At 42.5% G+C, this 15,009-nt stretch overlaps 7 protein-coding genes and 1 non-coding gene across 9 annotated transcripts; 6 read left to right on the forward strand and 2 right to left on the reverse strand.

The window, feature by feature from the left end:
- The first annotated feature begins 585 nt into the window (after window positions 1-585).
- On the forward strand, window positions 586-4,467 carry LOC115757963 (spondin-1). Its single transcript, XM_030698443.1, has 6 exons — window positions 586-783; window positions 1,581-1,975; window positions 2,202-2,414; window positions 2,470-2,724; window positions 2,780-2,951; window positions 3,014-4,467. The coding sequence occupies exons 1-6, from the start codon at window positions 615-617 to the stop codon at window positions 4,351-4,353; spliced, it is 2,544 nt and encodes an 847-aa protein (XP_030554303.1). The 5' UTR covers window positions 586-614; the 3' UTR covers window positions 4,354-4,467.
- A 299-nt stretch (window positions 4,468-4,766) lies between these two features.
- LOC115757962 (translation initiation factor IF-3, mitochondrial) lies at window positions 4,767-5,628 on the forward strand. The gene is made up of 2 exons (XM_030698442.1): window positions 4,767-5,126; window positions 5,185-5,628. The coding sequence occupies exons 1-2, from the start codon at window positions 4,786-4,788 to the stop codon at window positions 5,606-5,608; spliced, it is 765 nt and encodes a 254-aa protein (XP_030554302.1). The 5' UTR covers window positions 4,767-4,785; the 3' UTR covers window positions 5,609-5,628.
- A 543-nt stretch (window positions 5,629-6,171) lies between these two features.
- Window positions 6,172-10,002, reverse strand: LOC115757959 (protein HID1). Its single transcript, XM_030698435.1, has 2 exons — window positions 8,490-10,002; window positions 6,172-8,430 (listed from the first exon to the last, which is right to left on the reverse strand). The coding sequence occupies exons 1-2, from the start codon at window positions 9,787-9,789 to the stop codon at window positions 7,127-7,129; spliced, it is 2,604 nt and encodes an 867-aa protein (XP_030554295.1). The 5' UTR covers window positions 9,790-10,002; the 3' UTR covers window positions 6,172-7,126.
- A 320-nt stretch (window positions 10,003-10,322) lies between these two features.
- On the forward strand, window positions 10,323-11,148 carry LOC115757895. Its single transcript, XM_030698340.1, has 2 exons — window positions 10,323-10,843; window positions 10,902-11,148. The coding sequence occupies exons 1-2, from the start codon at window positions 10,355-10,357 to the stop codon at window positions 11,067-11,069; spliced, it is 657 nt and encodes a 218-aa protein (XP_030554200.1). The 5' UTR covers window positions 10,323-10,354; the 3' UTR covers window positions 11,070-11,148.
- Window positions 11,149-11,289: 141 nt separating this feature from the next.
- Trnah-gug lies at window positions 11,290-11,361 on the forward strand. The gene has a single exon. It is a non-coding gene; the product is annotated as a tRNA-His (tRNA).
- Window positions 11,362-11,445: 84 nt separating this feature from the next.
- LOC115757948 lies at window positions 11,446-12,166 on the forward strand. The gene is made up of 3 exons (XM_030698421.1): window positions 11,446-11,710; window positions 11,763-11,879; window positions 11,932-12,166. Exons 1-3 carry the CDS (start codon window positions 11,537-11,539, stop codon window positions 12,136-12,138), a joined length of 498 nt encoding a protein of 165 aa, XP_030554281.1. The 5' UTR covers window positions 11,446-11,536; the 3' UTR covers window positions 12,139-12,166.
- A 68-nt stretch (window positions 12,167-12,234) lies between these two features.
- LOC115757949 lies at window positions 12,235-12,849 on the reverse strand. The gene is made up of 2 exons (XM_030698422.1): window positions 12,593-12,849; window positions 12,235-12,532 (listed from the first exon to the last, which is right to left on the reverse strand). The coding sequence occupies exons 1-2, from the start codon at window positions 12,773-12,775 to the stop codon at window positions 12,251-12,253; spliced, it is 465 nt and encodes a 154-aa protein (XP_030554282.1). The 5' UTR covers window positions 12,776-12,849; the 3' UTR covers window positions 12,235-12,250.
- Window positions 12,850-13,097: 248 nt separating this feature from the next.
- On the forward strand, window positions 13,098-14,835 carry LOC115757947 (sentrin-specific protease 8). 2 transcript variants are annotated; one of them, XM_030698420.1, is made up of 3 exons: window positions 13,098-13,223; window positions 13,928-14,141; window positions 14,200-14,835. In XM_030698420.1, exons 2-3 carry the CDS (start codon window positions 14,043-14,045, stop codon window positions 14,737-14,739), a joined length of 639 nt encoding a protein of 212 aa, XP_030554280.1. In that variant the 5' UTR covers window positions 13,098-13,223; window positions 13,928-14,042; the 3' UTR covers window positions 14,740-14,835. The 2 variants fall into 2 exon arrangements, with proteins under 2 accessions (XP_030554280.1, XP_030554279.1); XM_030698419.1 differs by lacking the exon at window positions 13,098-13,223 and adding an exon at window positions 13,761-13,860.
- Window positions 14,836-15,009: the final 174 nt, after the last annotated feature.

The raw sequence follows: 15,009 nt of genomic DNA on the forward strand, positions 1-15,009 counted from the left end.
CAATCTATAGATAATATACATATATTGCATATGTAAAGGATATAAATATCTGCTTAGATATAGGTCGAAGATATAGGAACTGGAATATAAGGTACTCGCTAGAGCCAGAGCTGCATATTTATCTATGTTTATAATGGAATATTTTCTCTGTTGTGTGTCGTAATTCCTGATTATCAATTATTCAAGTCCACAACTTGCAATTCGGAAATACCTTCGAGCTGCAGCTGTACAATAATTCTCCTAAGAACAATAGTGATAAACTCTTTTCTCGCTCTGCCGTTTAAGAGCACAATCTTAAGCTCTGCTCTTGCATACTCTTTATTTTCAATATGATTTTACACTCTATAAAGTTTGTTTTTCCGGCTTTTTGATTGAGTTTGTGGGCTGAGTCTGCTGATAAGCGATTTTGTATGTGTATCACTGGGTCAGAAAAATAAAGTTCTCTTGCCGGGCCGGGCACAGCGGTAGCTAAGCTTATCAGTCTCCCAATTGGCTTTTTGCGAACCCACAACCGAAATCGACGCTCAGTTTCAAACAGCAGCTCAAGACGACGAGCACGGCAGTTAGACCCTACGATAAAGCTAGTCTTAGTTTCAACTCGAGAGTTTTTCACAATGTGGCATTTGTTAACGCTGTACGTGATGTTGCCCGGCTGCGCCTGGGCATTGATCTGCACACGTCATCCGGCCAATACGCACACGCCCAAATCGCCCGTGGATGAGAACTATGTGATAAGCATAACTGGCAACCCGGAAACGTATATACTCGGACAGGAGTACAACGGTGAGCGCGTGAGTTCATTGGCCTTGCGCTTGAACTTCAAAGTTCTGTTTCCGATTGCTCTCAGTCTTTATGGCACGACTCAACAAGGTTTCAACTAGAAAAAAGTGGGATACGGAGAGACCGACTAGGTGATACCCTATACATAGCTTCGAATAACCGTCACATACATTCGAACATTTAAAAAAACATTCTGAAATAAGTAATATCTTTATAGTCCGATAGTTGGTACCGAATTATTCTTAATATTTGCATAATATATCGCCAGCCTTAACAGAAACTATATTGAAAGCGTTATTTATTGGCATTATAAAAAACAAAAATGAATACAATACTTATGGCATACATCAACACCGAAATTTTTACTAGCTCTAAAACTATACGATCTATGGGGCTGGAAATCGATTTGTATATAAATATAATATTAATATGCAAACTCCTTATCATATTTATAATCTCGAAAATCATCAGACAAACGAACACGTCTAAACCGACTCAGCTGACCGCCCTGATATCGAATATATGTATCTACTTTTTCGGACTGTAAATGTCACATTCTGCCTGTTGCATAGACTTCCACGAATTTGCCATCAGTAAAGGGTATTAAAACAAAAACAAACATTTCGCAATGCTCGTTTTTTCTTTTCTCATTTTTTTTTTTGTTTTGTAAACAAATCGCGGCGTACGCTTTCTTATCAGAACATTGCAAATTTGAGAGGTCTCACGTTTTCAAGGTCGGTTGCCGATAAGCCGCTTCTATACCAAATTCGATTAGTTACTTCATGAGTATCTTCCGACAGTTTCGCTCAATGCATTCAATGGACATCGCTATATAAGCTACATTCTGGCACTGGAAAACGAAAATGGTGATTTTAGCTATATGAACGATTTGGGTCGCTTTGAGCTAAACGACATGATTGAGACGCGTTTCAGGCCCAACTGCATCAACTTGGTGGAGAACACAAACACCAATCCCAAGACACACATGCATTTGACCTGGGTAGCGCCCAGTGAGCCCGGCAACGGCTGCATATTGATTCGTGCCACAGTGCTGCAACATCGCGACGTCTGGCACATGGACGATGGTGGACTAACGCGACGCATATGCGAGGAGGTAGTGGATGATGTGGAAAGTCAACCCACGACCAGTTCGTTGAACAGTCCTTGCTGTGCCTGTGATGAGGCGCGATATGAGGTGAGTTCAAGAACTTTTTGAGAAATCCTTAAAATAAACATCTAAGATCCCAAGATAACTAAGAACTTGTCAAATGGAACACCCCTGTGTTACATTTGTGAGCTATCAGTCAGTCCGTCAGGTCAAACACTTAACTGTATAGAGACAGGCTATTCTTCAGCACGAATGCATTATTTTAATTCATAACTTGGCGCGTAACTTACCAAATCAAGTACATCCATTATAGCTAACATTCGAGGGCGTCTGGTCGCGTAATTTGCATCCAAAAGACTTTCCAGCGCGCGGCTGGGAGACGCGCTTCTGTGAGCTGGTGGGCGCCGCACATAGTTCCGACTATCGCTTCTGGGAGTCAGGTGCGTTGGCCAGCGAAGGAGTCAAGCAATATGCAGAGCACTGCACTTCCAGATTGCTCGAGCGCGAATTCAGCAGTAACTTTCGGGTGAGTCTGACTAGCCTTAGAAGTTGTGGGAAATATTAATAAAGTCATATTGCAGGAACAAAAAATACGCACCATAATCAAGGCACGTGGGCCCGCCTTTCCGAACTTGAACAGCAAAACGACAGCATCGGTGCGTGTGGATCCAGTGCATCACATGGTGTCATTTGCCTCCAAAATTGAGCCCTCTCCAGACTGGATTGTGGGCGTTAGCGGGCTGGAGTTGTGTCTGCGCAATTGCACGTGGCTGGAGACGAAGGTGATCAACTTGTATCCCTGGGATGTGGGCACCGATGCGGGACCCAGTTATACGGTATGTAAATGAGTGCGTTTATAACAAAGACTAATACGTCTCGTGGTTGTTCTAGTCCCCCGATCAACCACAGGTGCCGCCAGATGTCATCAGACGCATACGCTCTGACTTTCCCAATGATCCGCGATCACCCTTCTACGATGATTCGGGTGCTCCCATGAAACCCATGGCCGTGTTAACGGTGCGACGTCAACGCATCTACGAGAGGCGCTGTGCGGATGAAGAATGTGAGTAGCTTTATGTATTAAGGCTGTATGCAAATAAATATATTAATTAACACTTACCCAAGCCAACAACGATGCGGATGTGCCACGTGAGTGTTTGACGCATCCGTGGTCCGGCTGGAGCGATTGCTCCACCAAATGCGGCGAGGGCATGCAGTATAGAAGACGTGTATACAAACAGCCAGAGCTGGCCAGGATTAACAATTGCAATGTGCCACAATACGAGGAACACGCTTGCGAGGGACAAGTCTGCGGACTGAGCGAGCCCATGCGCAATGTCGCCGACTACGACGATCTTAACATGGGCCTGCAGCCCAATCATTATAAACGACGCGCTGAATGCCAGTTGACTGCTTGGAGCTCCTGGAGCACGTGCAGCGTCACCTGTGGCGAGGGCTATCAGGTGCGCCAGCGGCAATATATTAATCCCAGCGCCGAGCTCAAATGCCAGAGCGTACATAGGCTGGAGTTGCAGGAGATGCGTAAATGTGCGGGCAGAGCTTGCATGGGCAATTTGCCCGGTGGTGACATAGAAGCCCCATACGAGGAACGGGAACGCAACCAAGCAGAGCCAGAGCTCGAGCTGGAAAACTATGACAGAGGCAACAACAATAACAACAACTTTAATAGAGATTACGACGAGGAACGAACTGATGATGATCGCAAAGCAAGCGGCTTTGAGGTGGGCAATTTGAAGGGCAGCAAAGCACAGTGGGGCCAAGATGCTCAGCGGCCGCCAAATCGTAATATGCCACAGCTAACAATGTTGCATCGGCCGGGTAACAACCAGGCGAATTATGTGCAAACCCCAAGGCTGGAGGATGTGGAACGTGCGCCATGGCAACGCGGACGACCCAGTGGCATCTACAGAGAGGATGAGCAGCTGAGCTACGCTGGACAACGACAACATGATGGCAACAGATTCATGACCCAAACGCATCCAATTGCCGAGCAGGACGCAGAGCAGCAGCGCATGCCTTGGATCAGGCCAAACAACATGATAAACAACCAAGGAAGAAACTTGGATCAAACCAATGTTGATGCAGAAGAAGATGTGGATACATACATGTCCATGCGTTGCTTCCAAATGCTGCGCACCAATCAGCCGCGCTGCAAAAACCAAACGATTGTGGGTCACTTTTGGTTCTACAATTTCTGTGTCGATGAGTGTATGTTATTTGCGGCCGATCCGTGCGATCGCAACGTAAACAAGTTTAACAAGTGGGAGGAGTGTGAGGAGTGCCGTCGGCCCGAGTTCCAGCAGATACAAGAGCAACGGTCCATCTCACAGGAATGCCAACTTATTTTAGCCTCGCAGCGGGCGCAGCAAAGGTATCGGGATGTGGAGCACAGTGTTTTCTCCAGCAGAAGGCAACATAACGGCAATCGGCAGTGGGGTCGATGAGTGAGAAATTATTTTTGTTTTTGCGTATTTTAAATTAGATTTATAGGAATTTCAACTCTCAAAAAACAAAATACAAATGTGGTTGTATGTATGTATGTATGCATGCACTACCGTTAAAGTTGAAAATGATTGCAAGTTATCGCACAAAGCTCGATAACAATAAATTATACTCGATAAGTACTCAAGTACAAAAGCACTACAAGTAACATTTAAAAGTCTTCAATTTAACTTTATAATTTTATTATTACTATTACTTCTAAATTCCAAAAGACATTTGTGTTAGGTAAATAAAATTAATAAAAAGAATACATTCAGTAAACTATTTCAGCTAAAATCCGATAAATTTTAGCTTTGCCATATATTGACAACTCTGCCGCATTGAACAGTAAAATTTGCGAAATAAATTGAACAGGCACAAAATACAATACGGAAATGCAACAGCATCGTTTAACAATGATACGCAATTTGCTAGCGCTACGTTCGCTGGCACTTCAAATACCAAAATATCCAAAACTTATTGATGCTTCCACAATGCAGCCACAACAAATGCCAAGCTTAACGTTTCATCGGTATCTTACACAAGCAACGACAACTAAAACAAAATCAGATGAGCAGAAAGCAAATCGACAACAACAAAAAATTACGCTTATTTCACCAAACCAGTCCATAAGCATCACCACATTGGATGAGGCACAGAAGTTGGCAAAGCGTCGTGATTTACATTTGCTGCGCTTGCAGCAGCCGGACGCAAAAACAGGACGCATTATGTTCAAGTTAGTTGCCGAAATTACTAATAATATGTGCAACATACTAAATATACGCTCTTTACAGATTGGTCACGTCTGCCGAAATGTTAGCAGATGAGTCGGAGGGCAAAGGCGCCGCTAAATCAACTACTGGAGATAAAGGCAACAAGAAGTCGGAGAAATCGCTAACCATTGGCGCTCGCATTACCGACCACGATCTGGCCTCCAGGCTGAAGAACATTACCAAATGGCTGAACAAGCGTCACGAGGTGCGCATTCTCATACAGGGCAATGCGAGTGGCGCCGATGAGGGCAATGCGGAGCGCATTGTGAAGACAATTGAAGCAACCATCAAGGAGCCCCAAATCCTTGGCAAAATTGTGCAAAAGCGTCAAAAGGGCAGCTTTATCAAATTCAGCATAATGCCTGTCGCAGCTGCAGCTGAAGCTGGCACAACAACTACGACGCCGCCGTTATCCCCGCCGTCAGCAACGGTAAAACAATCGTGACAACCACTGTGGTTCAAGACGCACGTCATCGCATACAGAATACTCATGGTGCTACCTTTTATGATCACACATCTAGACATAGCACAGACAAAGCACAACTACTCCACCATGGAGCGCAGCAATGATGAATCCCACCCGGATTCTAAAAAGCCTGTGGTGGTCGCCTTTGTCTCATTCTTCTTCATATTCGGCTTGAAGTACGTCTTTTGGATACGCACGTTTTGTAGAAATGATCGCAGCAGTTGATAGTTTTCCTTCCTCCTTTTTGTGTTTTTTAGTTATATAAATTATATTAATAAATAAAATGTACTCTTATTTCTTCAATGTGTGATTTAAGTTGTTAATTCTAAACAAATATTGCAAGATTGGGTCTGCATGCGTTATTTTCGTAATAAATATTTATATTCTTATTTTTCCCCAATTGTTTCTATACCCAATTCGACGTTGATAAGATGCATTATGACAAAAACAAATTTAATAAACTGCAAAGGTATAAAGTTCAAACCTCTACAGGTTTTTAAATATCGTTTATTTATTTATACGCACTTAATAATATAGTGCAACATCTTTTGAATATACATGTAATATTTATTATTTGTTTTACTTTTGATGATTGAGGATATATTTAAAATGTATTTGAATTTAAAGCACAGCTAATTTTGAACATAATTAAACTTTTAGGCTATATCCAATTATTAAAATAAATAAGTACATGTTTAAATATATATATGTATAAATTGAACCTTTGACATTGCACAATAAAAGCTAATTACACAAGAAATATAAATAAAGCTTGATGTTGGTTATTAAAAATAAACTAATTCGGGTTTTTGTATAGTGGAATATAATTTGTTTAGAAATACAATGTTTAAAAGAATTGCACGGCGTACGCAAATTATCAGACAGCTAAATCTTAAGATTTAACTAAATCTAAACATATTTTGTAGACTATTTCAAATAGCTGTTGAGTTTGTGTTGGAATAAAGCCAAACTAAAATATACATAAATAGAAACTAAGACCAAGCAAATAAATTACCTACGCAAAGTTTTACAAATACGGCACAAGGAACATTGTCTATTAAAAATACAACTATTATAGAAATACAATAATTGAATAATTGAATTGTTTAAAGCATTGAACGATTTCAAAACGATGCTGATAAAAACAAATTAAAAAAGCTGATAACAAACAAAATAAAAAACTCACGCTATGTCAGAACTGATAAAGCCTCAAATGATGTTTAATGGATTGTTCTGACGACGCCGCCGCCTAACTGATGAATCAGCATTATGCTTTTCTTTTCTACATGAAAACCCTTTAAAACATTGATATTGCATGCATCATACATTTTTGGAATGGACTATAAATTAAATAAATTAACTACAGTAAATGCAAAAGCGATTTTGTATTTTTTTGGGTAAGCTATGTTCCTTTTGTTGATGTTCTTTGCTGCTATTATTGTAGTTGTTGTTTGTTTGTTTAATGTTGCTGTTTGGTGTATTCCACTTACTAGAGTTTTAGACACGCTGTATCTCAAAGAGCTTGACCTCCGTATCATACCATATGGCAGGCTCCACATTACGCAAATAAATGACGCCCCAAATGTAAGTGCGAAACCAGGCGGTGGTGCCGGAATTGGCCTGATATTTGCGTATTAGTATGGGATGCGGCACGGGCAGCAGACCTACCAGAGTGCCGTGCTGCAAGAATTTCAGTATCTCCGATTCGTCGGTGAGACCCTTGTCAATGCAGATCTTCTCCACCTGTGGCACGAGCACTTGCAACAAACGCATAATGGTCTGCAGCGGCAGCTTTGAGCGCCACGAAACAATCCACTCGGGTGTGGGCGTCCAGCGATCACCATCGCCTGGCACCATTCGTATGCTGGAGCGATGTGACACCGAGAGACGCGTCTGATCATCGCGAGACAGCGTCGGCGATGTGGATTTGGCGCCAGCTGCGCGCGGTGAGCTTACGGGCGACTTGTCAAACGGCGTCAGGTCCGTTTTGTCATTGGGATGCGCCTGTTCGCGTTCGGTCATTTGACCAATATCTGGCGTTTCAAGCAGCGAGGTTTTAAGCGTTCCCGGCTCGGCGGGTTGTGCCGTCAGCGCTGCAGCCGGGGCCAGCTGTGTGTCACCCAGCTGCGAACGTTCATGCGATTCCGTTTCCGATTCGAGATCCTCCTCGGCTGTCGCCTCCTTATCTGTGCGGCCAATGTCCACATCAGCTCCTTCCTCATCGTCATCTTCCTCGTCCTCCTCGGCATACTCGTCGGGCACCTGCGCCGAAGGCAGCTCCTGACTGGTCATGGCCGCTGCCTGTTTGCGCTGCGGCACGCGCGGCAAATTGAATTTGCCACCTGTTTTGCGTCCACTGAGACACTTGGATATGCCAGCCATATCCGTGGGCAAATTGGCCATGGCATGAAAGACATGACGTTTACGTATTATCGTATAGACTAGATTCGAGTTACCATCGAATTGGTACTGTATGATGTTGTTGAAGATCTCCAGCAGAAAGAACACCAAATGATGATTGCTGGGCGCTGACAGCAGAAACCAGGGTGTGCTAAATGCCTCCAGCAAATGCAGCAGCTTCACGCTGGCCACCATTGACAGCGTTTTGAGATAAGGCGACACATTAACCAAGATGGTCAGCAGGCAATCGAACAGTGGCTGCAACCGCTGATGGCCTGTGGCTATAATTTTGTGAAACACTGTGATGAGCAGATCTGCATGGGTGCCGGTAAAAACAGGTATGTCCATTGGCACCGTGGCCGAGTAGGCCTTGTTCAGGCGCACGCCAAAGTTGCGCTCACCTGGCGAAAGGAAACAGATTAAAATATATAAAGCACATCCATAGCTGGACAATTCTCACCCGAGAGCAGCAGCAGTATGAAGACGCCAATGTGCATGAGACCGACGCGCGATTGATCTGCACGCGAGTAGTTTAGATGATAAAGTATGGGTATGAGAATGTCCAGCACATCGGAGCTCTTCAGTACGAAATACAAGAATTTCTTGTTGTAGTCACAAATCTTCCAGAACAATATAAGCAGCTCCTGATGGCAATGCAGCCGCTTTGTTGAGTTGGGTAAATAGTTTTGCACCAGCGGATTGTTGAGCAGGCGCGTTATGCCCCGCAACACAAAATGGAAATCCTCATCACGATGCACACGTGATAAGTAATTTATGAATAGATTATCGCCGCAGCCGCCCTCATCGTAGGGCGTGACCAGCACTCCACCTGCATGGGCTACTTGATGTTGTTGTTGTTGCTCCTGCAGCTGCTGTTGATGCTGCACAACCATGTCATGATCCAAGGTGACAATCAGCAGCTGCAGACAGGCCTCCACTAGCGGCTCCGTGGTGTCCGCAAATAGCAGATGGTTGTAGGGCACGCCAAAGCCAACAGGATCATATGAGCACACCGTGTTTAAAAACGAGGTGAACAGTGGCAGCGCGTGCCTGTTATCCGCAGAGGTAAAGTAGGCAATCCATTTGTTGGGCTCCTCCGATTGCTGTGGGCTACGATACATTGGTTCCGAGAAGCAGGTAAGCAGCAGCTTTAATAGCTCCGTGCGTCTTCGTTCCATGTGTGCATTGCGCGGCGGTGATTGGGCAAATCCGACTCCTGCCTCCCAGATGTATTCGCAGCTGTCAATGTTAGCCAGCTCTTCGGCCTTCTCTGGCCCAGCACGACGTGTTGCCGTTACCGTAAAATCAGGACAGAAGAGTAAATCACATATGGCATTAAGAAGCGACTGTGCCAGCGGCACTGTCTGGCCAAGATTGGCCTGCTCCTGTGCGGGCAGACTGCTCCAGAAGAAATCACGCCACTTATCATCCTCGAAAATGTAAGGCAATATGCGTACCAGAAGACGCACACAGTTCAGCACGCACTGTTGGTCCGCCTGGGTGCGACAGCTGCTGTCTACGGCTTGTGCCAATTTCTCCACAGCCTTGTAGCAGAGTGTCGCCAAGTTGGCGGGATTATCGTTGCGTATTTGACGTATTTCACTGGCGGTGACCAGCGCAAACACATCCTCAAGCGTCGTTTGATGAGCCTGCCAGAATTGCTCCCAGAACTGTTCATCATTGTTGTCAATCTTTTGATTCTTCTGCGTCAGCTGGACGATTGCCTTTCGAAAGTTCAGCTTGGAGTCGGTGTTTCCCATATTGTGTCGCTGTTGGTGTGTTAAAACGCCTTATTTGCAGCTGTCGCGTCTGCTGTTGCCTCAAGCAAAGAGTATGCAATTGCAATAATAAAGTTTTACATAAATTTAGCCTCGATCTTAATTCGAAAATTAAGAAATTCGCCTACGCACGTTAAGAAAATAGCGTAGCTATGTGTGTGAGTCTTGTGTGTGCTGTTGTTGGTTGCCAGCAGTGGTGTCACATAATCGATATGTTTTGCTTTTTAGCAGAAAGTATGGCAGCACTTGCCCTATAGCAATATCGATGACGCCACAGCAAGCACTTGTAGCTTGTGTTAAATGTATCGAGTCAAAAATGATCTGAATCGTGTTAGATGTATCAAGTTTTACAAATGATTCAAGCTTATCGTCACAAAAAAATCTTGGATTAACATTGAATTTTGCAAATAAATCAAGAGCTAATATTTTTAAATATAAAGCCGCCAATTAATGCATAAAGTATCGATTAATCGATACAAATAACTATACGACATGAACATCCCCGCTCTGCGCGGCAAGAAGAAGAAGCGCCAATACGTGGAAAAACATGTATAATTCCATTGAAATACCAGACTCCGACGACGATATGCCAGAACCAGCAACGGCTATGGCAAAATCAATAACCCGCGATAGTCAAATTAACGAGCACACGCCAGAAAAACAAAGAAAAATCTCAGTAGCCAGTTCAGCAGAGACGAGCACAACCAAAACATCTGGATTTTCACCGTCAGATGCATCTAGCAATTACCCTCCGATAGATATAAACAGCAAACAAGTGAGACATAGATCGAGAAAAACACAACATACAGTTCGCAATGCGGCCGAAAATGAAATACAATTCGAGACAATACCGCTCGATGATGAGGCCACCGAGAGTGGTGTTAATCAATCTGTCCAAGAAGACAAACGTCTGAAGGATAGCAAGAACCTAAGACTTGCCATTGGCAATATGGTAAACACGGAAGAGGTGCAGGCGATTGTTCAGCGAATTGCTAATGAGCGAGTGCGTTGTAATTTTTTGCTGGCTACCTACCAGGTAGGAATGCACAAAGTATGCAGTATTTTCGTAAAATATTCAATTATAACCATTTTAGCTGCCTGACATCAATTTCGCACTAAACACGCCCATAGAAGCGCTCAAGTTACAGTTTCAGGAACGTCTCAAGCAGCGCAGGGAGCGCACAAATACAGGAAATGCGCCAAACACAGCTACAATAAGTAGCCCGCAAGTCACAATGAAAACGAATTCTGAAAAGCTATAATTGATAAGTACAATCATATTTTATTGTAAGCATAAAGGAAAATTAGTTGAGCGTAAAAAACTAATAATTCTGTTAAATATATATAAATGTTAAATCACGCACTGCGTTTGTTTATTTTTTTCAAACCATTTATTTTGAATTCATTGTGAGTTGTTTACGCTTTTCGGCGCATGTCTCTGAAAAGTGCGTTTTAGTCAGTGGCACACAACAACCCAGCGTAGCCGTGATCGTCTAGTGGTTAGGACCCCACGTTGTGGCCGTGGTAACCCAGGTTCGAATCCTGGTCACGGCAATGCTGCAATATGCATTGTCACGGGCTGGGTTTTCTTTTTTATTTACTAATTAAATAAGAACTAAATTTTTTTTACATTGTTAGGTAGGCTGCTGCTTAACAGGCAACAAAATAATTTGGTTAGACACATTACATAATTTGGATGCGTATAAAATTGTCTGCTTGCTAAATTATAATGGATATTCGCTTTGCGTCAGAGCCCTATGCTGATTCCGGTTCGGCTGAAACTGATGAGGACCCGGATCAGGCCACAAATGAAGAAGATTTAAAACGAATTGATGAAACCATTCAAAATATATCGAGAAATTTGCGCAAAGGCGATTGGACCTATTTGGGCCGACATCCGGAGGTAATAATATATTAATTTTGGTACTCAAATGTATATATGCTTTCTACTTCAGATACGCGCTATAATACGCGTTATTGTAACGGAAGCTATTAAACAGCGGCCAGAAAATATATTTTCCTTTGCAGCAGATTTGTTCAATCCCAAAAAACAAAAAATTTTGACAAAAATGGTAAGATTTTAGTTGGTTGTTCCAACATTTAATCACATGACTATTTATGCAGATTAACAAGCAACTGAAATGGGTCAACAGTCAGGTTCGCAGCGGCGCATGGTCGCCCGCCGATGGGGTCATGTTGTTCCCAGACACAAGTAGCAGCTCTTTCGATGGGAAGAAATCCGATTGTGAGGTACCTTTAAAGGAAGCCTTTGATTGTGACTTGCATCAAATGGAAAATCAGTGCCCCGAAAATTTCAAGCCTAGTTGTTGAATTTATTGAAAAATGTTGCATAAAAAATTAAAAAAATTACAAGTGTTTGTAAAATCACAAACATTAAATACATAAAAACTAATGCCAAACAAATTAACTAGTTGCTCAATATTCAATTTTGAAGTTTCGATTTCGCTTTGCTAGTCTTCTTCGCCTTTTTTAGGAAATTTGTAACGAGTGCCGCGTTTTTCTGATCGTTCTCCCTTTGCTTTTCCATTTCGATGGCAGTGGAAAATTCCATTAGGGTGTCCATCTGATAAGTCCTGCGTGCCTCGATTGCCATCTTAAATTCCTCTTCGGAACGTCGGAAATCCACTTGAAAAATGGAAAAGGTTTTCAAAATGTTCAAACACTTCTCGCACAGAAAACGTGGCAAGCCGTGAACATCTTTAATCTGCGCATTAAAATATAGCTATAACTACTGTAGGCCAAATTAGGTATTTGTCTGGAATACCTCGATATGTATCGTATTGGCTATAATGCGTGTTAAACGACGGCCATTAAAAAGTGGACGCAATTTGATTCCATTTTCCACAGTTGCTCTACATTTGCAGATTCGGCAGCAATCGGTTAAGTCCAAATCATTTGGATTGACAAATGCAATTCTTCTAGTAAGGCTTCCTTCATTCTCGGACATGATGAACAAAAAATTATAATTTAGTAGCGAACTTGTTATAAAATTTTAAAAGTCTATGCTGCAACGCATGCTTCTAATTTTACGAATGTATTTTAAAAACATATATGATTTTTAAACTTTCAGCAACATTTTTGAACAATGCCGCCGCGCACAATATTCACCTCGCTTGAAGTTAGCTGCACGCAATATTCAACTTGCTTAAAGTTGGCTGCGCGCAATTTTCAATGTGCATTAAGTTGGCTGCTACCAATTTCCCAACAAGAGTACAGTGTACAAGTCGCATTAGTGTTAAATTCATATTGATTAATTTTATAGACGTATTTGTCAGTGCAAATTATTTACGAATTAACTTGCAAGTCTTAAATGATAAACCAATTAAAATTCAGAAAGCCCAACAAACCCACAAGAAATCTGCAGAAATTTCAACTTGAGTCTGCCATCTTTATTGGTAAGTGTTGCCTCTTATACCCATTCTTTTTCGAGGCCAATTCGCCGCATTTCTTGTTCGCCTTTGTTGTGCTAAGCTCATTCTGCCGAATAATGCCACAAGGTTACGTTTTGTTTTGCTATTCTTTATTTTAAATACATTTATTAGAAGGCAAAAACTATTTCTTAGGCAGTGAACAATAATTTTCAATTATAATCAAAGTACACGGAATATAGGAAAAACATTTGCAGTATCTGTAATCAAAATTTAAATCATGCCATAATACTTAAGCCAATAAACGTTTAAAAATGGTTTTTTATAATAAGATTTGTTACGCTTCATATTGGGAATTTTGCCTTACAGCCATTTTTATTAAGCAGCATACATACCTATTATACCGTACTACGCCTAAATTCGCAAGTGCAGTAACTGTGGCAACTTGGTTGCCCGGCGAAAGCATAAGGGAACATGTCAGCTAACATTAACATAACATAGATCTAACATAACAACGTTGGCTTTGAAAGGCGACGTTCGGAGTCTGTACTTCGCTGGAGTTTGCTTCAGTTGTGTTTCATTACAAAAAAGGAGAAAAAAAATAAAATACCCATACTGATTAAATTTTTTGTAAAATGTTGCCAAACGACAGAAAGATATTGAGGTGCAACAAAAAGATACGATTGCATGAAATTAAACAATTCAACCATTTCTCCTGATACCTTTCGCAGGCAACACGCTCGTCAGAATCAAAATCAGACTGCGCGGCGGCCTATCCAAAGACTCAACGCTGGAAGACTCAACCACAACAACAACAACAACAACAACAGCAGCAATCACAACAAGATGAGCAAAGCTGATCCCATATCGCTCAGTTTCCACGACTCTTGTCTGCGGATGTCCGACGTCCAGCTGCTGCACGGACCACGCTGGCTGAACGATCAGGCACTTAGCTCGATTAGTTAATACCAATTTCTATGCATATTTATATTTGTTATTTCAGATTTTGAGCTTCTATTATGAGTATCTGTCGCATGTCAAGTACAAGAACAACAACGATCTGTACTTCATAGCGCCCGAGGTGACACAGTGCATGAAGTATATGGATGACTCTGAGCTGGAGATGCTTTTCGACGAGCACGATGCGGTCAACAAGCCATTCATATTCTTTGCGCTCAATGATAATGGAACCACTGAAGCAGGTGGCACCCATTGGTCGCTGCTGGTGCTCTCACGACCGGAGAAGACGTTCTTTCACTTTGACTCCTATGGCAATAACAATACGGGCCCCTCGATGGAACTGATGACAAAGGTCAAGGAGTTGTTGGGCGTACGACAGGCCAAGTTTCGTCCGATGCGTTGCTTGCAACAGGCCAATGGCTACGACTGTGGCATTCATGTCATCTGCATGACCGATCATATAGCAGACTATGTGAATCGCTACGAGTTGATCGAGGGCTTACCCACATTGCACATTGACACGGTGAAGGCCAAGAGAGCAGAGCTGCTGAAGCTGATCCTCTCACTGGGCGGCAAGGACTAAACTATTAAATACTTTGTTATAATGTTTGTAGCTCTAAGTGATCTTTCATAAAACGTTACTAATTGTAAAATGCACTGTGAATACGATTCAACCGTATACGCTTAAACCAACTTGTGAGAGTGAAAGAGCGGGTGAGTGAGGTTCCGTGCGACGCAAGCCTTATGTGGTGGATGGCAAACGTTGAACGCAAGCTGATCTTCCATGCGAATGCGATATTTATTATAATAATAATTTGTATAATTTAATGTTTACTCTGGCCCAGTGCTTGGC

This window comes from Drosophila novamexicana, unplaced genomic scaffold (assembly GCF_003285875.2).
Source record: "Drosophila novamexicana strain 15010-1031.04,08,12 unplaced genomic scaffold, DnovRS2.1 tig00000121-arrow-pilon, whole genome shotgun sequence".
NCBI classification, from domain to species: domain Eukaryota; kingdom Metazoa; phylum Arthropoda; class Insecta; order Diptera; family Drosophilidae; genus Drosophila; species Drosophila novamexicana.